At 42.5% G+C, this 19,597-nt stretch overlaps 1 protein-coding gene across 2 annotated transcripts in view; it reads right to left on the bottom strand.

Annotated features, from left to right (window-relative positions):
• Positions 1 to 19,218, bottom strand: part of PELI1 (pellino E3 ubiquitin protein ligase 1) — a 44,402-nt gene extending 25,184 nt beyond the window's left edge. The window contains exons 1-2 of one of the 2 annotated variants that reach the window (XM_064709243.1): positions 18,940 to 19,217; positions 7,043 to 7,197 (exon numbers count right to left, since the gene is read on the bottom strand). In XM_064709243.1, the coding sequence (XP_064565313.1) occupies positions 7,043 to 7,097 (55 nt within the window). In that variant the 5' untranslated portion in view covers positions 7,098 to 7,197; positions 18,940 to 19,217. Of the gene's footprint in view, positions 1 to 7,042; positions 7,198 to 18,939 lie in introns of both variants that reach the window. The other variant, XM_064709244.1, reaches the window with a different exon arrangement.
• Positions 19,219 to 19,597: the final 379 nt, after the last annotated feature.

Raw genomic sequence — 19,597 nt, 5'->3', positions numbered from 1 at the left:
TCTTTCCCCTCACTTCAAACCTTAGACAGTCTTTACACAAGGTACAAAACTTGGTCCTTTCTGAACATATCACCTCCAGCACTTGCACATGAAAGCACATGACCTCTATTCCTCTGAGAGCTGCCTGCTCCCTGCAAGCCAAGGGCCAGCTTTGCACAGGGGCTGCTGGAGCTGTCACAGCCCTGCACCAGCACACGGGGTTCAGCACCTCTGCTTCCTTCTGACTGTCAGGGACATCCTTCTAGGAATAAATACTGCTATATGAGCTCAGGTACAGAACAATTGTTACTTTAGGCAGTACCCAAGAGAATAAGAATTGATTACTTGTCACATGCAATAGGCTTCTAATAGAGGAATAATGAAATATGTCTCGATGCATTAAAAGCTGCCCCTTAAAAACTAAGGTGAACCAACTTTTATGCTAATACAAGTTACATTTAAACATAAACACAAAACTCACTTTTTGCACACTTTAGTTCTCATGTGCATCACCTCCTACAGCCAGGAATTCAAACAATACAGGTCCAATACATTCTGGTGTTGGACCCCCTGCCTGTTCACAGTTTGTTACTGCTCAGTGAAAAAAAATCCTATGCCAGTTGATCAGGTTTTTTTCTTTCCTTTCTAATCTCACAGGCAATGCATGATTTAGCATATACAGGCACAATACTTTACTTCCTACACTTCTAATCCAATTTAGTTAAGAGGTTTATTGCTTATAAAAATAAACAGGCAGTTGCACTTTACCTCTACGCAGGCACTAACACCTAACAAAAAAAAAAAAGTCATTCCCAAATAGTAGCAGTTCAGTGCAAGAGATGCCATCCCTAAATTCTACTCCTTGGCAGAGACAGAAGTAATACAGTTAGTTCTTTAGAGTACAAGGGAGAACTGGTAGCAACTCTTGGCTCCTGTCACTTGCAATGTTTGGTATTATTGTGCCAAATATATTCCCAGCAAAAAAAGCCCAGGAGAGAACACCTCAACCATGGAGATGTACAATTTCTATAGGGACCCAAAGGACTTGGGTCTGACTCTATGGTCAGGTTTTAATTAACAGCTAAGGAAATCATTATGTTCCACATTTGATTTACAGTTGCAAGTTTTCAAGGTTATCACTAGTTTCAAATTTTCAATTTTCTATGTCCAAAGAAAAATGTTACTTTTACAAAGGGAAGGTATCTAGCTCAATATGGGAACCTTAAGTTAGTACAGCCTTCAGTTACAACTGGTAGAAGAAATTTTCCCAAGAGTGTGGGCCACAAAAGATAAGCAAAGGCCTTTTGGTACTAAGAGAGTGGTCTGTTTGTTTTCAAAAGAGCCAGCATTTGAAATCTGTATTGCTTCTTGTCCACTCAGCATATGTCAGACAAAATTTAGCAGATGAAGACAAAAGTAATTTTAGGTTGGTCGAGTACAGGGATAGTGACAGGCACTGTGGCAGAACATTTTTCCAGCAGCTGCCAAAGTGATGCACCCATTGTGAGGCAGTGTTAGAAAGTTCAGCTGTAGTTTCATGGACTGCCCTGGCATTTTCAATGATGCTATGCCACACTGCAAACTCCAGTGCAATTACATCAGCAAGGCAGCACTTCGACTCTGTAATTCTACCAGCAAAGAAAATGTTCCTGAAGACAAAAAATGTTCTTCCTTGATCCAAAAGAATTCCACAGCAGAATTCTGTGTGAATATAGACCTTCAAAATTTGGCCTAGAAACTAAGACTCTTAAAACTGAGGTTTGAGAACACAAGTTCAGCATATTTCTCATCAACGAGTGACAGTTTATTTATTTGACATAAAATGTTCAAGCAAAACAGCTGAACAATTTATTCTGAAAAAAAAAAAAACAAAAAAAACCACCCCAAAACACTAAACAAAAAGCCATGTTTAAAGTTCTATGTTGGTCAGGACTCTGGCTTTCTGTACTTACCAGCTCATATTTCAAAGCTACCTGGAGACGCCTCCAAAGCACAAAAAAAAAGGTTGAACAGTTAAAGATGGAGCTAGATCTGAACTAACACAAGCATGAAATCAAATCTACATTTCTCTCTCTTTCAGGCATTTTTCTGACATGCAGAAGTATCTTCACAATTGCAAACCCACTTCTAGTAATGACCTCTGCTCTGCACTTTGTACCTGTATGCCTTGAGAGGCAGGCTTTGTGCGAAGAATACTTGTTTGCTCTCAAAGAAGAATTTTTCCATTTGGGAAATAAGAAACATTGTTGGGCAAATACACTGAAAAGTGCATACAGCCACAGAAACCAGCAGCTCTGACAGCACCACAACCAAGTGATTTTTGAACAATACCAGACGATTCAGAACACAGCAGTACTTTAAAGAGTTTGGAAATAAATTTCACATGATTTACAGCACCACTTATTTATTAACCACATTGACTGGTTAATATAGTACAGATTTCTTCCTTTCTAAACCTTGGGAAAGATTAAGAGAAGCCTCTACTTTAACCCATACACTGCCTGTGTGGGTGTCTCCCACAGAAACCTTAGGCCCAGCAAAGTTAACAGCAGCAGTCTAGTCTGGAGGAGCCATTCCACTTGCCCCTTTCATTCAGCCATTCAGTGCAAGATTCTTTCCAAGAAATCTGGCTCCTCAGAAGCGATCTTCGTAAACTTTTCAGGATAGATTGGCTCTGCCTGGACTGATACTGTTTGTAAACATTGTTTCAAATTGCTAATAGCTACTCACAGCTCGGCGGGGGTTCCTCGTTCACACCTATTCAGGTTTATGGAAACTTTGCTGTTTGTCATCTGTTACTGCTGTGCTTAGCTGTGCCTGCTGCCATCCCTCTGGAGAGCAGAAGGCTCAGAGGTAATGAACTGCCATGGGCAACCTTAACACAAGTTAAGAAGACACTACCTAGATTCATCAGAAATGGCTGATACATTCAAGCTTCTGGACCAATGCCAATTCAAAGTAAAACAAAACAACCAAACAAAACATTAAAGGAATATCATCTATGGAATTAACTATTCAACAGAAATACTAAAAAACCTAAAGAACTTCAAATATGGCAAAGTCATCGGAGCCAACTCAACCCTAGGCACCCAGCATGACTTGATGAAGTGATCCTCAGGCTGATCATCAGAGCTGCCTTCAGCACTCACCCTGTGTTGCCTCAATGCAACTTGGAACAAATTTTCAAGCATGCTCAGTCTCACTCCACCAACACCAACCCCAGCTGTAGAACAGATAATCTCTAAACATCAAGGAAAGAAAACACTTTTTCTGCCTTAGCAGCCACTGTTGTACCTCAACTTTTTAAAACACTGAAGTCATTCTGCACTTTTAGCATTTCACTTATGGAAGTGTGTGGATTAAATGTCCCCAAAATAAACCTTGAACCGTACAAATAACTAGAGCACTGTCAGAAGCCTGCTCTCCTCAATTTTATAATAGTTTTCCTTGTGTGCAAACATGACTGCTAGGACAAAAAGATGCAAGGTCAGTCACTCTGACATGTTATCAACACTATACAATGTTACAAAACCAACATGAGGAATATATCAGCTCCAATAATTTTGTTAGTTTCTGAGGTGAAGTATTTTTATTTTAGTAATCACTTCCAAGGTGAGGCTTTTTTCCTTATTAGAAGGGAAGAACTTAATTTAAATTGCAGAAAAATTTTAAAAAACCCAAAACCAATAAAAACAGGTAAGCACAAAAAAAATCTATTTTCTAGATTTAGAAAAGTCTTCACTTTAAAACCAATTTGTGGCCTAAGCTTAAAATCTAACAGTTACAGTAGCTCTCTCGTATCAGAAATAAGATACATTTTTTCATTTACTCTAAAGAGTGATGTAAATATTACAGGCAAATGCAGATATGTAGCTGTTGACACAAAGTTTCAGCCCTGAAACTTGCCCAACAAGAACTGTGAGTCCGAGCTTGGTGCCCTTAGAGCAAAGCACCACTTTTGGGAACAGCTGCACATTCCCATTATGTGACAGAAACCTGAATTTTATTGCCTCTGCTATTAAAACTTACAACTAAGCATCCTCACATTTGCTGTACTAGGATTTGCCAAGGCCCAGCTGCAGGACTAATGTCTGTGTTTTACTTGTTCTAGGTCCTTCTTTTGAAAAAGAGGACTGAGCCTAACATGGAGGGGTTTGAGTTTAGGAATGACTGGATTTCTTTTCACAGCTGGTCCTTTCTCTTCCAGTCATCCTCCCCCATCCAGCAATATGAAAATTCTCACATGTTACTTACTAATTATTTTAATTAATACATTTAAATATATGTCTTTGCTTCCCATGGTGCTTATTCCTTAACTTTTACTATAGAAGTCTATCTAAACCATAACAATGGTATAAGAAAAAGAAAGGCTGCAATTCACCCCCAAAACAATACCACTGTGATTGTGTACACCGAAGCAGCAAGATTTATCTTTACTGGCAAAAAAAAGTCCAGAATACAAAAGTTAAGCAGAGATAACAGAAGGCCTAACACAAAGGGGCATTGAAATATTGAAATATCATAGTCAAAACTCCCAGAGAAGTGGCAGCCAACTGAAATTAAAGATCATAAGAAAAGCTTTCTTGTTAACTGAAAGCAACATGAAATCTCTGATTGACCACAAATGCACAGAGTAATCTAAACCAGCTCCAGCATACAGAAGACTGAATCCTTTGACAGAACTTCAGCCTTTCAGGTAAAGGCCTGCAAACTCAACATGCTGCAAAGATGGTTTTTACTGTCACAAATGAAGATTCTCTAATTAAATTTTAAAAATTAAAAATACTTGCAGCCTGGAAGTTTAGCCTAGATTGGAATTCTGCAATAAGATACTCTTCCTTTAGTGTCTTTTTTAAGCGTGCCAAAGCCATTAGTTAAAAGGATAATCTAAATAAAGCCATTGTTAAAAAAATAAAACTACATCATGCCATGGCTGGAACAGCTAAGGTACTGGTCAGCAAGGAAGGATCATTGCCTGTCATAGCAACAGATTTAGTTGTCTCTCTTTTTATTACTATATTAAACCTTCCCAACGTTTCACAGAAATAAAACTGAGATTTGTACCTCATCTGATTAGCAGATGATCAATTGTACTGACTGACTTTGTTTCTAAGTACACTGTTCTAAAAAAAAACCCCCAAAAAATCCTAGAAAAGGCATGCTAAGTAAGGAAAAGAAATTAAGAAACCGAAGCCCCTATTCTGTTTTCCATCATCTACCAGGTGGCTTCACCAAAGCTGACACTTGGGCCCAGTTATGCAGCTAAGTAAGGATTCAGCTGCACTGAAGGCAACTGCAGTCAGCAGCATAAGCAAGATCACTATCAGCCTACCTGTGCAAGACTGTGCTAGAGCAAATCTTGGCTGGACATGTAATTTAATTCACCACTCTGATTCTGGATAAGCCCCAGACCTTCAAAATAATTACAGTGCCGTCAGAGACAATGTTCTCTGTCAGGTGCAGTATTTAAGCTGTGTGCTGCTTCTCTCAAGAGATGAAGCACATAAATGCCAGCTACTCTCCAGCTTCTGAAGCCACCAGCTCCAACACTTTCACAGCTCTTCCTAGAGTTTTCCAAGTGTTTTTGGCCTATGTACAAGTACTTAAACACAGCAAGTCCTCTCTGACCACCATGTTGCATTAGACAGAAACTTCTTCCTAATGCACTTTCCAAGGAGACTCTCAAGTTTATAAAACAAAGCTGTAACACCTACAAGACTTTTAAAGGTCTAGACCATACTGCACTATCTCTTGAGGTTCCCCTTGGAACACACTGACAGAGTTAAGGCAGTTTGGACTAAGAACTCACGCACAATAGAAACTCGACAGAAAATCAAGAGGCACAGTGAAATACAGGGTTGATCAGAAACTAAAATAAATATGCAGCATGAATTCAAGTTAGCAAACTCATGTTGAATAATGAAGTGGTATTTCCCATACCTAAAATGTTTCAGGCTGTTAACCACCAATACTGACTGCTCATAACCAGTTTCAGGACTTTGGCAGTTGAAACAGAAATAGCAGCCATTGAAGTACTGATAGCTTTGATCGTGAAAAACATTATTATGATTAGCATCTCATGCCTATTTGCTCCAATCCCCTGAGATGTAAAATAAAACTATAAACGTTTTCAAAGTTATGTGCCAAAAGTCCTCTCACTATTAATCACAGCCTTTGTACTCTCAGTTTCACTAACATTAACTCCACTTGCAAACTGGTCTAAGCAAGGAAAAGTTGATGTTCTCACAACACATTACTACTTTGGTTCAAGCAATACTGAGAGAAGGCAGCAGCTGTTGTCCCCAAACCAGAGGGCCAAGGAAAGAGAACAAGCCACAGATACATTCACAGGCAAAGCTAGAGAAAGCAATATAAGAATTTTAAGCTTACCACATCAGAAGGATGTACAGTCAGTCTAATAACAAAACTTAAGGCACAGCTCCCTGAACCTCTAAGGAAACTCCCACAATTAATTTGTTTCTCTTGAGTTAGTGAGAAAACTCAGCTCATGGAAGAACTCTGGTCTGGAGTAAGGACTGCACAGCTCATATCTGGGGAGGGGGAGCTGTGTGTGTGCACAGTCCAGAGACACGAGATGGAGAAGGCATCACTCTCATCAAGCACTAAATATTTTATCTGAGCCTCTGGAAATAACCTCAGGTAGGAATCCAACATTAGGGCATGAGAAAGTAAATTTGGCACAGTTTAGAAGGCATGTCACTAATAACCTGCATTTTATAAAATCTATGGTTGCTGTAGTGAGATATTGTCCAATGAACTAATTAAAGCATTCTCTTCCACTTCTTTTAAAAAATATAGTGATTAGAGAACAAATACCTTTACAGATAGTTACAGCAAGACAATAGAAGTAGTTTGTATTGTTCCACACTTGTACTTTTAGCAGCTTATCTCAATCAAACTCTCCCAGAGGTAAATAAAAGCTCTATTTGAAAGGAACTCTAGAAGTAGCTACCAAACTCTCTAGATGAAAAATGTCAAAAGAAGTTTATGTGCAATTTAAAAAGTTGGTTCTCGTAGAACAAGTGTGCAGATGCAAACTCACCGTGTGCAAGCCCCTCGAGATTGTACCCGCGCTTCCACTTGGATTTACGATACATAACCCAAAGCCCGGCGCGCAGAGGGAGGGGCACCTGCTGCTGGTGCTGGCAGAGCTGAGCTCAGCTAGCTGCTACTGCAGCCACGACAACGGTTTCAACACTGCGAGAGAAAGCCAGAGTGAGACCAGGTGGTTAAGCCCCATCCCCATCAGCAACTGAGAACTGGCAGCTGGCAGAGGCACAGGTAGGAGATCCACCTGCCACTCACAGCCACTGTAACCAGTGGTTTCCTAGGGGTTGGCTCGGTGTCTCCCACAATAAACATGTCTTTGAGCACAGCGTACACCCTTCTCTCCAGTCAGTACTCCTAGTGCAAAACAACTCAAATGCTCAGTTCTTCAACATTATTGAGGGAGTTCAGTTGCCAGTTGGTGTGCTCACAATTCACTGAAATTGAAGAATATGTTCTTGCAGGTAAGCATTAGACAAGTGCTTGCTGTCAGCAGACACCCTGGCTGTGTGTTACTCAAAACCATGCAAAATAAAGGGATGAAAGGGCTGGCTTTAACTTCAAACTACATAGAGTAAGGGGAGTTGGATCAAATAAACTCCAGAGTTCCCTTCTAAATTCTTCTCTTCATTGACAAACCTGGCCAGTAGCACAGAGGCATGAGCTTTGCATGCAAAGACAGAAGCCCTGCATCACAGAGCTGTTATTTATCACCTATTTCCATGACTGCAGGAATGCCTGACCTTAGCTGCTAATGTGTAGCAGGAACACACTCTGCAGTTAAACAATTTCAAGGTGGCACAAAGCACTGCTGCCTGCAGAAGCAGCAGGCCTGCCTGTGGCCCAGCAGCTACGGCACAAGGTTCTGCTCAACCATGATTTCCACAGACCCACCCTTCAGACTGTTTCCCAACTGGATTTACTCAGTGATGAGTGCACCTCAACAGATGACAGGAATCAAGAGTTGGGACCACCTTCCACATAACTGTGTTCATTTCCAGAAAAATAGTAAAATTGTGCATTTTTAAATGCATGGACTAATTAATAGTGAGATAACAGGAAATAATTTATTTCTGAGCAGTACTTAAAAGCTACATTAAATCTTAAAAAACAAAGAAAGTTTACTCCCATTTTTAATTAGAGCTAACTTTGTTTTCTGTATACTCATTCTTCTATTCAACTTTTGTTCATTTAAGTAGCAGAATCTATATTCATCAGTAAAAGACTGCTTAGCACAGCAATAATCTTATTAGCATGCATATGGAGTTAAAACTAAGCTTTTATGAAGGATGTTGTAAAATTGAGCTTGAAAACAAGCACAGTAACAGCAACAAATGAAAAATTTAAAATTCTGTCTCACCTACAAAAACACACTTGGAACAATCTATAGTTCTGTCTTCATCAAGGCTTAGTCATTTCCTGTACACTTCTTTTCTTCCCATGGCAGTATTTTGTCTGCTCGCACTAATGCAAGGCACCTCCATAATCAGTTGCTACAATAAAACCTGGGATACACCAACATTAACACAGGTTATGGTCCAGTTGGAAAACTCTTCCACTAACAATTCTTCTGAACTGGTCACTTGGTTGCATGATGGGAAAGCATCTTCTGACTCTGTCTGGCAAAGATAACCTGCAGAAACCAAACAGCCCCCAACAGAGAGACTCCAGTACACTGCTGGGACTGGAAGGAGAAGAAAGGTGTAGGTCACAAAACACAGTCTCTGAAGATTGTGAGATAATATCTGAAGACTGTCAAAGCTTAAGTAACATTCCCAAAGACTCATCAGTATCTCTGAGATGAAGTAAAGTCTGAAATATAAACTATGGCTGAGAACTAGACACCTGACTTAAACCCATGCTTAGTACTTCAGCATAAGAGTGAGGTCTAAGAAAAACCACCAACTGCCATGGTTAAGCTTACAATACAAACTCACTTGGAATTCCCACATACTTTAACTACAAGGATTATTATTAACAGGGAATGTAGAACACATTGTGATTTTCAGTCTCTACCAAGAGAGACTCCCCACTCAGATGCAGGTCTCTGAAGCACTGAGCAACTTTACCCTCTGCTAGAGTTGTTAAAGTTGCAAAGCAGAAACCAGACTGCAGCCTCAGCAGGAGGAGTGAAAGGGAAAACCCAGGCTTCACCGAATGCCATGCTGCTTCACATCAGCACAATGGAGGGGAATCCTGTTCCACTCCAGTGCTATGAGCCACCTGGCCAGAAGCCATGCTTATGCATAGCTACTTGGCCTTGAGGGTTGAAAATAAAAAGATGAAGAGCCAAAAATTTGTGGCCAGCAGACACAGCTGTCAGGCAGGGATAGGCAGACCTAAGGACTGTAGCATTACAAATGCTCCAGCCCATACTGGTTGGAAGTTTTGCACTTTATCCTATTCTTTCCCTCAGTTATTTCCTTCCTTTCTTTGTCTACCTACCACAATTCCCACTTGTGCTCTGCTTCTCTCCCCTATCTCATCCTTTTTTTGTCTCTTCAGAATTCAAGGTCTTTCTCTCAGGCTTCTTTCTATTCATACAGCATGGAAGTGCTGAAAAACCAAAGTTTACAATTTTTGGTATGTTCAGCTTCCTGTCTCAGGATTTTATTAAAATCAAGTTTCTTGAAAGATGGTTGACAGACTCTGCTTTTAACACTGTCCTCAGTTACAACATATCAGTCAGTATTGAAGGAAAGAGCTCACAAATAACACAGTGTGCTGATTTAGCTTCTACAAATGGAGAGTCTGGCCACTGCAGAGATGTCTGATCTACAGCTCTGACATGAACACTCCCTAGCCACACAAATACAGACTGTCATGGTTCTTCCCCAAACTCCTGCAGGGACAAAAATTAAGATGATAGCAGATTGAATGGAACAGCTCTAAGAAAAATCAATAACGGTAACTGTAAAATCTAAAATTAAAGTAAGTCTGGTTTTGATGCTTTCAGTACACATGGTACATTAAATTTGGCAAAAGCCCAATGGAACATGAAGTACTTGTGGACAATGTCTGCCAAGAGCCAGAAATACAGTACTTAGTCTTTAAAGAACAAACAGAGAGCCTCAGTTCATTTCTACTTTATGCATCTGAAAAAAAATTAAATCAAGGTGATCTTTCTGAGGGAACATTTGTATTAAATCTAATTGGCATGCTTTGTGCAATGCTGAATGGAACCCATGCCCATTGGCAAAGAATCACTATTTGTCATTCTGTAATCCCTTCCACTTGTGACAAAAGGGTACAAACAGATGTTAGACCTCCCCACATTCCAAAACGCTGTGCTTGCCTGCTCAGCATCAGGTTTGTGCCTCACGTAAGCGTTCAGCCTGGTCCTCAGTCATGGTGACACTTCTGAACATCTGACACAGTGAAAGCAGAAGAAAAATGGGAAGCCTGAACTGAGGGAACTCAGGCTGCACAGTCATTTTTTTCACCCACCTTTCTATTTGTTGGCACTTCATTAGTTTACATGCCTCAAAGCAGAGCAAGGTTTGTAGCTTTAGTAGCTGAAGAGTTACTTGCATTTCTGTAGCAGACTCCAAACATTAACAAATTCAGAATCAACACACCTGTGAGTTCCTTACCATTCTTAAAATAAGGACAAAAAAGAGACAAGCCTGCCATCCATGTGGGGCTTTGGAGATATCCTGCACCATCCCAGCACACAGGTTCCTCTCCCTGCCATCTCCCATGTCCTGTGCTCTTTGCTAACTGAACAGGAGAGTGGAGCACAATTCCAGCTTTGTTCTGGCTCAGCCACAGCCCTGCTTGGGAAACTGGAGCGGCAAGAGAAGAAACAGGCAATGCTACACTTGACACCAGCCCAAAGTGAGGCAAGAAACTCATGCCATCTCTCTCTACATGTTAGCCAAGCACTATCTGAATCTTTAAAGCTGTTATTTCTTGGTGATTGAGGTTATGAACTATATAAAGCATCCAGATAAATGTGACTTTTACTCCTCCTCATTAACAGCTGTAAAATAATAGCAGAAAGTCTGCAATACTTGCTATTGTGGAGACTGTAAGACTCAAGAGACTGAAAGACACCGGACACGTGATAATTAACATGATAATATTCACTCCTCCCCATGACTGACCTCTCTTGGCTTTAACCTAAGCATTAACTCTGCCCTCACCTTTTGGATCAGGCTCCTCTCTGCTCCCGGTAATACTTGGCAACTTGAATGAGCCCCTCCCCAAAGTTGGGGGAGTTAGAGAAAGGCAACAAAACTTTTTGTAATGCTTCTCCTCTCGAGGCAGAGGTTCCTCTTGCTGTCTATGCACATCTCAGAAAAGTGATGTGAATGCTTATTTCAGTGAGGAAAAAATTAAATAGCCCATATATATTGGCACAGGAATTCAAAAGTAGTTGCTGTATCCAAGTCACAAATGGTTTGTAAGCCCACACTTTCTACTAGAGCACCCTGACCTTTCTCAGCCAGCAATGAGAGGTACAAGAACCTACCCTGTGTTCACATCTGCTGCTCAGAAACTCTCTGACAAAACTAAAATGCTGGCCACAATACTGACTGCATAAATATGCACACGTGCAAGGAAAAAAAAAGGGATAAAAATAAAAGCTGTTTCTGCATTTATTTGCCTGCATGATCAAGTTCAGTTCCTCAACTTCAGCAGGTGGCTGACAGCCTTAATACAGTAATACATCACTTCTTTCAAAATAGACAAGAGAAAAACCCCCACAAAGCTGTTTCTCTCACCATGGTACACTCCAGCCCTCAGGAGCAACCCTGAGCAGCTTACAGAAACCTCACCCAATAGGCAACAGCTCACGCTGCACCAAAAGGGAAAGCTCAACTGGAATGGTATTTCACATCCACCAAATGCAGCACCTAATAAATACTAAAACAACTGATGTGGGCTACCAGCAGCATAACAATTACCTTATTATTAAAGAAAAAACAAAACCAAAAACCCAGTATGATGGATCCACCTACCACAGGAATCAAGAGATGATGACTTGGCCATGAAAGCACAAAGGCACAAAGGGGTGTTCACCTGTCCTCAGACTAATATGCATTACAATGTCATTTGTCTAAGGTTTGGTCTAATAATCCCAGGGTATGAAGTGCAGTTATAAAAAATATGATATGATATGTGTATATATATACATATATATATATGTGTGTGTGTATTAAAACACAATCTTTGAACTTTAAGAGACACAAGGACAGCAGCCTGGAGCAGGAATCAGTGTTTATCTGAAGTGTCAGCACTACCATCACAAATCTGCCTCCACATTATCACATGAGAAAAAGAACAAATGAAACATTAAGTGTCTGCTCTTGGGCCTTCTGATTCTCTGCACTGCCTGCTGCAGAACTGTCACACCTTTGCCCTGTTAAAAAGCAGTTTTTTAACTGACTATCTCTAAGTTTCAGGCCATTCAAGCTGGTTGTCTCCCAGCTCTTTATTGAAAGCACATTAAATAAGTACCCCAACAATTAGTTGGTGCTGAAATTAGGTGTTACCACAATGGCTTGATTTACAGCTGGACTATTATCTTCTCCCCTTGTTACTACTCAAGTGCACACACAGTGTGCTCATGCCACCTGTGGGCATGATACAGTTTTATGTGGACTTCTGAAAGTAGCATCCTAAATCTGAAACCTAATTACCACAAAAGCTTCATCATGAAGATTAAAATAGCAGTATTGGTTGAACAGTCCATAACTCTGGCTTCTCAAATATTAAGTCAACTGCTCTAGTTTCTGACACAAGGAGGAACTCTCCCAGCTTCTATCAGAAGGTTTTGTAGCATGTTCCTAAATTCAAAAGATGGCAGTTGCCCAGCAAAAAGGAGTCAGACCCAAATCCAAGAGGGAGCACATACCCTACCTCCAATATTAGTAAGGGCCAAAGCCACTTCTCTCTCATGCACTGCAGCACAGAAGTTTAAAGTCATCTTCTGCTAACTTTAAAGTACAGCAGCAATCCAAACACAGCAACTCAAATATCTACCTGCATTTACTTTCTTCCACATTGAGCACTCCTCAGAGTATTTGAAGTGGCTCAGAAAAGAGTAAACCAAACCAAACAAAGAAAAAAAACTAGTGGGAAATGACAGAACTGACATTTTTAGAATATAGCAGCTTATCCCAAGAGGTGCATTAAAAAGGCAAAATGAGCAACAAGTTCTTTAAAAGTAAGTAAATTAGCTATAGTAAGCCTCCATATATGATTAATTGTGCATTTTTACCCCTAAGCTCATACCAAATAAACAGTTCAGCTCCATGATCTGACATAAGGATCATTGCTTATTTTCCCTGTTGAAACTTGTGTTAAATGATGATTAAGACAATAATTATTCTTGAAAAAATATTGCATGGAACTACAACTGCTTCAAATAAGTGGAAAGGATATTAAGGTAGTGTAAGAGAAAAATCTAAGTATACCTATTAACACTTAAAGAGAAGAGGAGCCTTGAGATTTCTTAGCAGAAATTCTTCAGGGGCCACTTTTATCATTTAACATGAACAACGCCCACAGTTCTACCCAGGTGCCTTGCAAGCTGCTCCAGACATCTCCGATGAATTCCTGGGCAAAGATGGCCAGCTGGGTGAAATGTTTCAAGCTGGACCTAACCCAGAGATGCCAGTTTGACTGCCCTGGCCCAAAGAACAATGAAGCCATTCGTGGTTTTGGCCCAGATCAAGGGGTTACCATCCATGGGGATAAGCTGGCAGGGACACACCAACCCAACAGCTGCAACTTTGCAGTTGCTCACTGCATGGTTCAGATAATTAAGCAGAAACACTGAAGAGACAAGCAGGGCAGTGTGAGATGTACAAATCACATCACCAAGTTTGTCCTCACTATGCCTTCACAAATTCTGGCAGGCCTTGAGCTCCACCCATGTCAGATCTCAACAGTCTTCTCAACAAAAACCAAATCAGTGCCCTCAAATTCAAATTCTGTTCCCTACCTTGTCCATCAAGTAAGGCAAAAAGGTACCCCAGCTCACAGAAGAGCATTTTACGCATTTGTAATAAAACCCAAAGGGTTATATAGTTACAGAAACATCACAAATTTGAAATACAAGCAGTTAAGTACATCCAGACAGGTGAATCAATTGACAATGGAAGGAAAAGACCCATTGATGGTGGTCTGCCTAAAAGAAAATTCTGGCTAGGCAGGGATTTGTGCTTCATTATTTTTCTGGGTTTTGGTTGCTTTGGGGTATTTTTCTGGTTTTGTATCTTCAAGTCCTAGCTCCAACAAACTATCTCCTACAGAATCCTACTTTACTAACTCCAAACCCATAACCTGCAAGTACCTACACATTCATATATCCCAGTCACACAAAACCTCAATAAATCCACAAAATATTATCTATTCATATTATCAACCACCCTTAATAATAACAAAAAAAAATATTCCAGAGATCATTTCTGGTTTGGCCCTTTTTAACCACAGTCTTTCAATACCCTCCTTGCTGTTCACACATATACACACACCCTGATGTAGCCAGACCAGCATCTCCCTGCCGCAAATACCTCAGTACTATTAAAAAAAAAACTTCTCACAAGGAATGCTTTTCTCCCTTCTAAAAACACATTTATGCAATTAACTTCTACAAACAAGGCTGGCACAGAAAACCATCTGGCTGGCATGGCTGTCTAGCCAACACCAAGGCAGACCAAGAGCATTTGGAGCCAGCATTAACACATATCCCAAGTCTTCTGCAACACATACAGGTGAACAAGGAAAGTGAGTGTGAATTGAACAAATCCTCTTCCTGACAGGAATATAATTACTGGACCAGAGTGAGAGGTTTTGACCGCTTCTAATCTAAAAACTGCAATATAGCTTTAATTAGAAGAGTAAAATTATAGGATACTCCCACTCCTGAAACCACAGCCAGAAATTCACTGCAAGGTTTAGTCCACTCTGCTCTCAAGTATGAGATTCAAGCCCAAAATTCAGCATTTACATAAGTACCATGGGTGGCATTCAAGTCCCTGTGATTAAATCCAGCAGCATGGATTAAAAGCAAGGTCAGCAGATTAACTTTTATTACCTGTTCCTGAGCTGAGCCGTGCTCCTGCATGGCAGGCTCCAGAGGACACCACCAATCCTTAACCAAACACTCCCAGCCAGGCACTGCACTCAGCCCCAACCAAACAAGCTGCTGACTCGCTCACACTCGAGCCCACGTCCCCAAACGCCACCTGACACGGCAGCCAGGAGACATTGCTGGGGCAGGACTGGTGCTGATGAGCACCCACCTCCAGCACAGGGTGCCAGCAGGGGACAACACTTTCTCCTGCAAAGCCTGGAGCTTCCAGTCAGCTATTTCACCATCCCTCACCATACAGGGTTATTCCAGAAAGGGCACTTTGAGCAGCTCCAAATCACGTCACATGGGTCAGCAAAGGAAGGCCATGCCACAGGGCTCACCTAGGCAGCCCAAAAGCTGTGCACTCACTCGTGCAAAGCACTCAAGAACCTCTGCCTACCTGAAGGAAAAGCTTCTTTTCAAACCAGTAAAAATACAGGATCCTTGTGAGACAACATACTCAGAGTGTGCAAGACTCATTTTTCTGCAAACCAAGTTATTGTCAAAGAGTTTTTACTGCTTTTAGCAGAAGGCAGAAACAAGTAGAGCTTGCCTTTTTTAAGTTTCAGAAGTATTTCTAGCAGGAAAAAGAGCTTCCATCTTTTTTAACTTGAAAGGCAGGCTTTTTAATACATACATTCAAACATTTTAAAGAAGAAACACAATCTCTTGTAACTACTAATGGCCATTACAAAATGTTAAGGCCACAACAAACGTGCCATGATGCTCCCCTGTTGTCCCAGCCCATCCCAAGAAGCCATTGGAGAGACCACAGCAGCACAGGGACAGGGAAATGCATCCACAACCTGCCCACAGAGCACTACAGAGTGGTGGCACAGAGCGACTACAGCTTTGCCTGACACCATTTTTCATAACTAAATTGCTGTTTGACTTTCTTCCCCATGAATCTTTGCACCCAGGTGGACTAACTGGGCCTTGGAGGTGCAACATTAATTTCAGTAGGACTGGGGAGCTGCAGCAGTGACACTTCCTGGTGCATCCTGCTAACCGGCAGGTTGAAAGGAAACAGAAACAAGAGCAGATGGAAACATGCTCACGTTTTTCCACTGAAACTCAGCAGCGTTCAGCGGTGCTGACCCACTTCCCATCCCGTGTCTTTGCTGTCACTTCCTCTGACAGTTTGTCAGCACGCTTGTGAATGTGGAGATCAAGGAATGAACGTCTGGGAGGCAAAGGAGCTGGACTTTTTCATCCTGATGTTCAGTCAAAACTCTCACAATCTACCAGCAAGGAGCACGGTGACCAGCCAGCAACAAGTGCCTCCAATTACTGGCAGCCAGCAGGAATTGCTGATCACTGTGTAATTTCACTTACAAGTATGCACTTAAAGGTGACTGATTTCTTATCAAACACCCTCATTCTCCCTTTTCTAGCTCAGGGCATGGATTAGCATCTACAACAGCTTTGGGTTTTCCACTTTCCTGTATTCCAGAGTTCCTGACTGAAAAGACATTTTATATCAAAAAATACTTGTAATTAGCTCCTTACAAATGAATAAGAGTTTTAAATACCACTGGCTCCAAGCACATGATCCTCTATTTTGTAACTACAAACTCAGTCACTAGCTATAAATGCTGAAGTGAAAGGATCCTGTTTTCCACGTCTGGTTTCTTAATAGAAACCAATATTGCCTCCAAAATACAAAATGGTTGTAGCAAAGGTAGTACATTAAATTTTTCTTTAACTGGAATTACCCTAGTAGTTACTCAAAATGTAAATTTCTAAGATGAACACCAGCACTGTGACCTGCTGTGTTGAGAAATACATTCCAGTGTTTAGTAAGAATGGAAACATTCATGAGGCACACGTTTACACGACTTTACTCAGCGTAACAGTAGGTGCTCCTACATGTTTAATTCATTTGAAATAGGAGATGTTGAAGCTTAAGGTACCCAGCAGCAACCTACATACAACCAAAATGCATTCCTAAAGCTTCCTGCCAGGCCATTCACACGACTTCAAAGAGTTAGGACACTTCTCTTGCACAGCACCAAGAGAGCCTGATTTTCCAACTACCAATGCTGAGTTTTCAGCAAGCCACGCTTTTCCATGGGGGAAAGGACTGTGGTGGAGAGGAAAGGGGGAAATGTCCTGGGCAGACGTCTAAACTTCGGCTCCACATTACTCACTCCAAAATTGTCGGCCTAAAACATTACAAAGCCGCACAGACCCCACAACAACACACGCAAACGAAGATGTGGGCAGCCCGTCCATCGCCACTAACCTACAGAGGCGCCTTCTGGAACAAAAAGCAACTCAAGATGTGTCATCAACAGGTCATCTGGCTGCTTCTTTTTTCTTTTTTTCTTCTTGGGAAAAAAAATCCGAAACGCTGCTGAACAGAAACCGGAAACGGCGCTTTTTTTCCCCGGGTCTCCCCCCGCCTCCCAAACGCGTTCAAAATGAAAAAAAAAAAATAAACCTATCGTCCTTCAGATGTAGGAGCGCCAGCTTCTAGCTAGCTGAAAGGCTTTGTAATTTTCCTTACCAAGTAGTGTTTTCAAGGCAGAGGAGTCCCAGAAAAAAATACCAAGAAGGGGTGGCCTGTAAGGCCAGAAACACCAGCATTACAGCCAGACTGCTTTTTGCTCGCGTGTATTCCAGAAGCTGCATTTTGCAGAGGTGAAGTAGCTGCAGTTTTCGAGGCGGCATTTAAAACAAAAACAAGAGGGGTGGGGGCAAGAAAAATGCTTCCGGTATAAAAATGTGACTGCTTTAAAATATACCATTTATCAGAGGAAAATTATTCAGCTAAAAAAAACACAACTGGTCCTTCTCTCCCTGCCTTTTAAATATCTTCTCTACAGCTGTTGCAGGCAGAAATGTCCCCCTCGTACTAGATCTGAAAACATATTATTTAACTAGGTGAAAGCAAGAGTGAAAAGAAAAACCGGACACAAGTTGCGCTGGACGGCAGGCTGCTCACAAAAGAGCCAGGGCTGAGGAGATGGGAGAGAAACGCTGCAATTCCCCCAAGAATCTTGAAATCAAAGACACAACTTACCCACCACCCAGCTAGATTTTTCCAAAGTAAAACATCATCAAATTTGGAAGAGCTAGGGATTAAAAAAAAAAAAAATCCAAAGAAAAAGAAGCAAGCTTTCCCAGAAAGATCTTTCAGGTTAACAACAGGCAAACAAAATCCCCCTTTGTTTTGTTGTCACCCGCCTGCGTGCTGCTCCCATTCCGCGCTCCGGCACGGGAGCCTGCGATCAATGGACTTGGCGGGGGAGGCGGGGGGAGAACTCGCTCTCACCCCCAAAAAATACACATATACCGCCGCCCCCGACAAAAAAACATCATCCACCCCCGAATTCAACAGAATCTTGGTGCTCAAGTATTGAGAGACTTTTTTTTTCCCTATTTTTTTTCAGTGATGTTTTTCCCGAGGGCAGACGGCTCGGCAGCCGCTCCATGACAAAGAGCTTCCCCAGCACATTCAGCCCCAGAGCGGGGCCAACTCCGGGCGAGTGGCAAGCAAAAAAAAAAGATTACACAAAAAAAGACCAAGAAAAAAAATGCAAAATAAAATAAAAGAAGACAAAAACTTCCCAAACCCCAGAGGGAACATTAAAAAAAAAAAAAAAAAAAAAAAGAACGGAGAATTATTTCAGGAGCAACCACAACAAGGGAGCCCTGCGAGGCGCAGTACAAAGCGCGCAGGGCGGCGGGAGGGGAAGCAGGAGCCCGAGGAAGGCAGGGAAGGGGCAGGCCCCGGGCAGGGTCCGCAGCCCTTCGGCAGCGGCGCGGGGATGGGACTGTGTCGCGACAGGCGCGATACTCACCGCGGGGAGGAAGGAAACGCGCACAAGAGGCACCCCACGCCGGCAGGCCGGGAGCGGGGGGAAGGGGCAGCCTCAGCCTCCTCACGGCCGCGCGGAAGGCGATAGTTCCGACTGGGCGACAAGGGGAGAAGCCTCAGAGCGTTCACCTCCGGCGGGCCGGTGCTGGAGCCGCAGGCGGGGAGCAGAGGGAGCAGCTGCCGAGAAGCGGCCGCGGAGCTGCAGCCGATGCCGATGGACGCCGCCGGCTCCGCCGCCCTCACACCGACTGCCGCGCACCGCCCCCCGCCCCGCCTCACCGCGCGGACACCAGCGGGGCGGGGCCTGAGCCGGGACACGCCCCCTGCCTGCCCCGGGGCATGGCTGGAGTTGTAGTCCCGTCCCGGCGTGCCCGCTCACCTGCGTGCAGGTGTGTGTGCCCATGTGCAGGTGTGTGTGTGTGTGTCCATGTGCAGGTGTGTCCACGTGCCGGTGTGTGTCCGTGTGCCGGTGTGTGTCTGTGTGCAGGTGTGTGTGTGCAGGTGTGTGTGTGTGTGTGTGTGTGTGTGTGTGCAGGTGTGTGTGCCCCTGTGCAGGGGTGTGTGTGTGTGTGTGTGTGTGTGTGTGCGTGCACCCGTGTAGAGGTGTGTGTGTCCGTGTGCCGGTGTGTGTCCATGTGCAG

Source organism: Zonotrichia leucophrys, chromosome 3, assembly GCF_028769735.1.
Source record: "Zonotrichia leucophrys gambelii isolate GWCS_2022_RI chromosome 3, RI_Zleu_2.0, whole genome shotgun sequence".
In the NCBI taxonomy this organism is placed as follows: domain Eukaryota; kingdom Metazoa; phylum Chordata; class Aves; order Passeriformes; family Passerellidae; genus Zonotrichia; species Zonotrichia leucophrys.
This window is presented reverse-complemented; position numbering and strand designations above follow the sequence as displayed.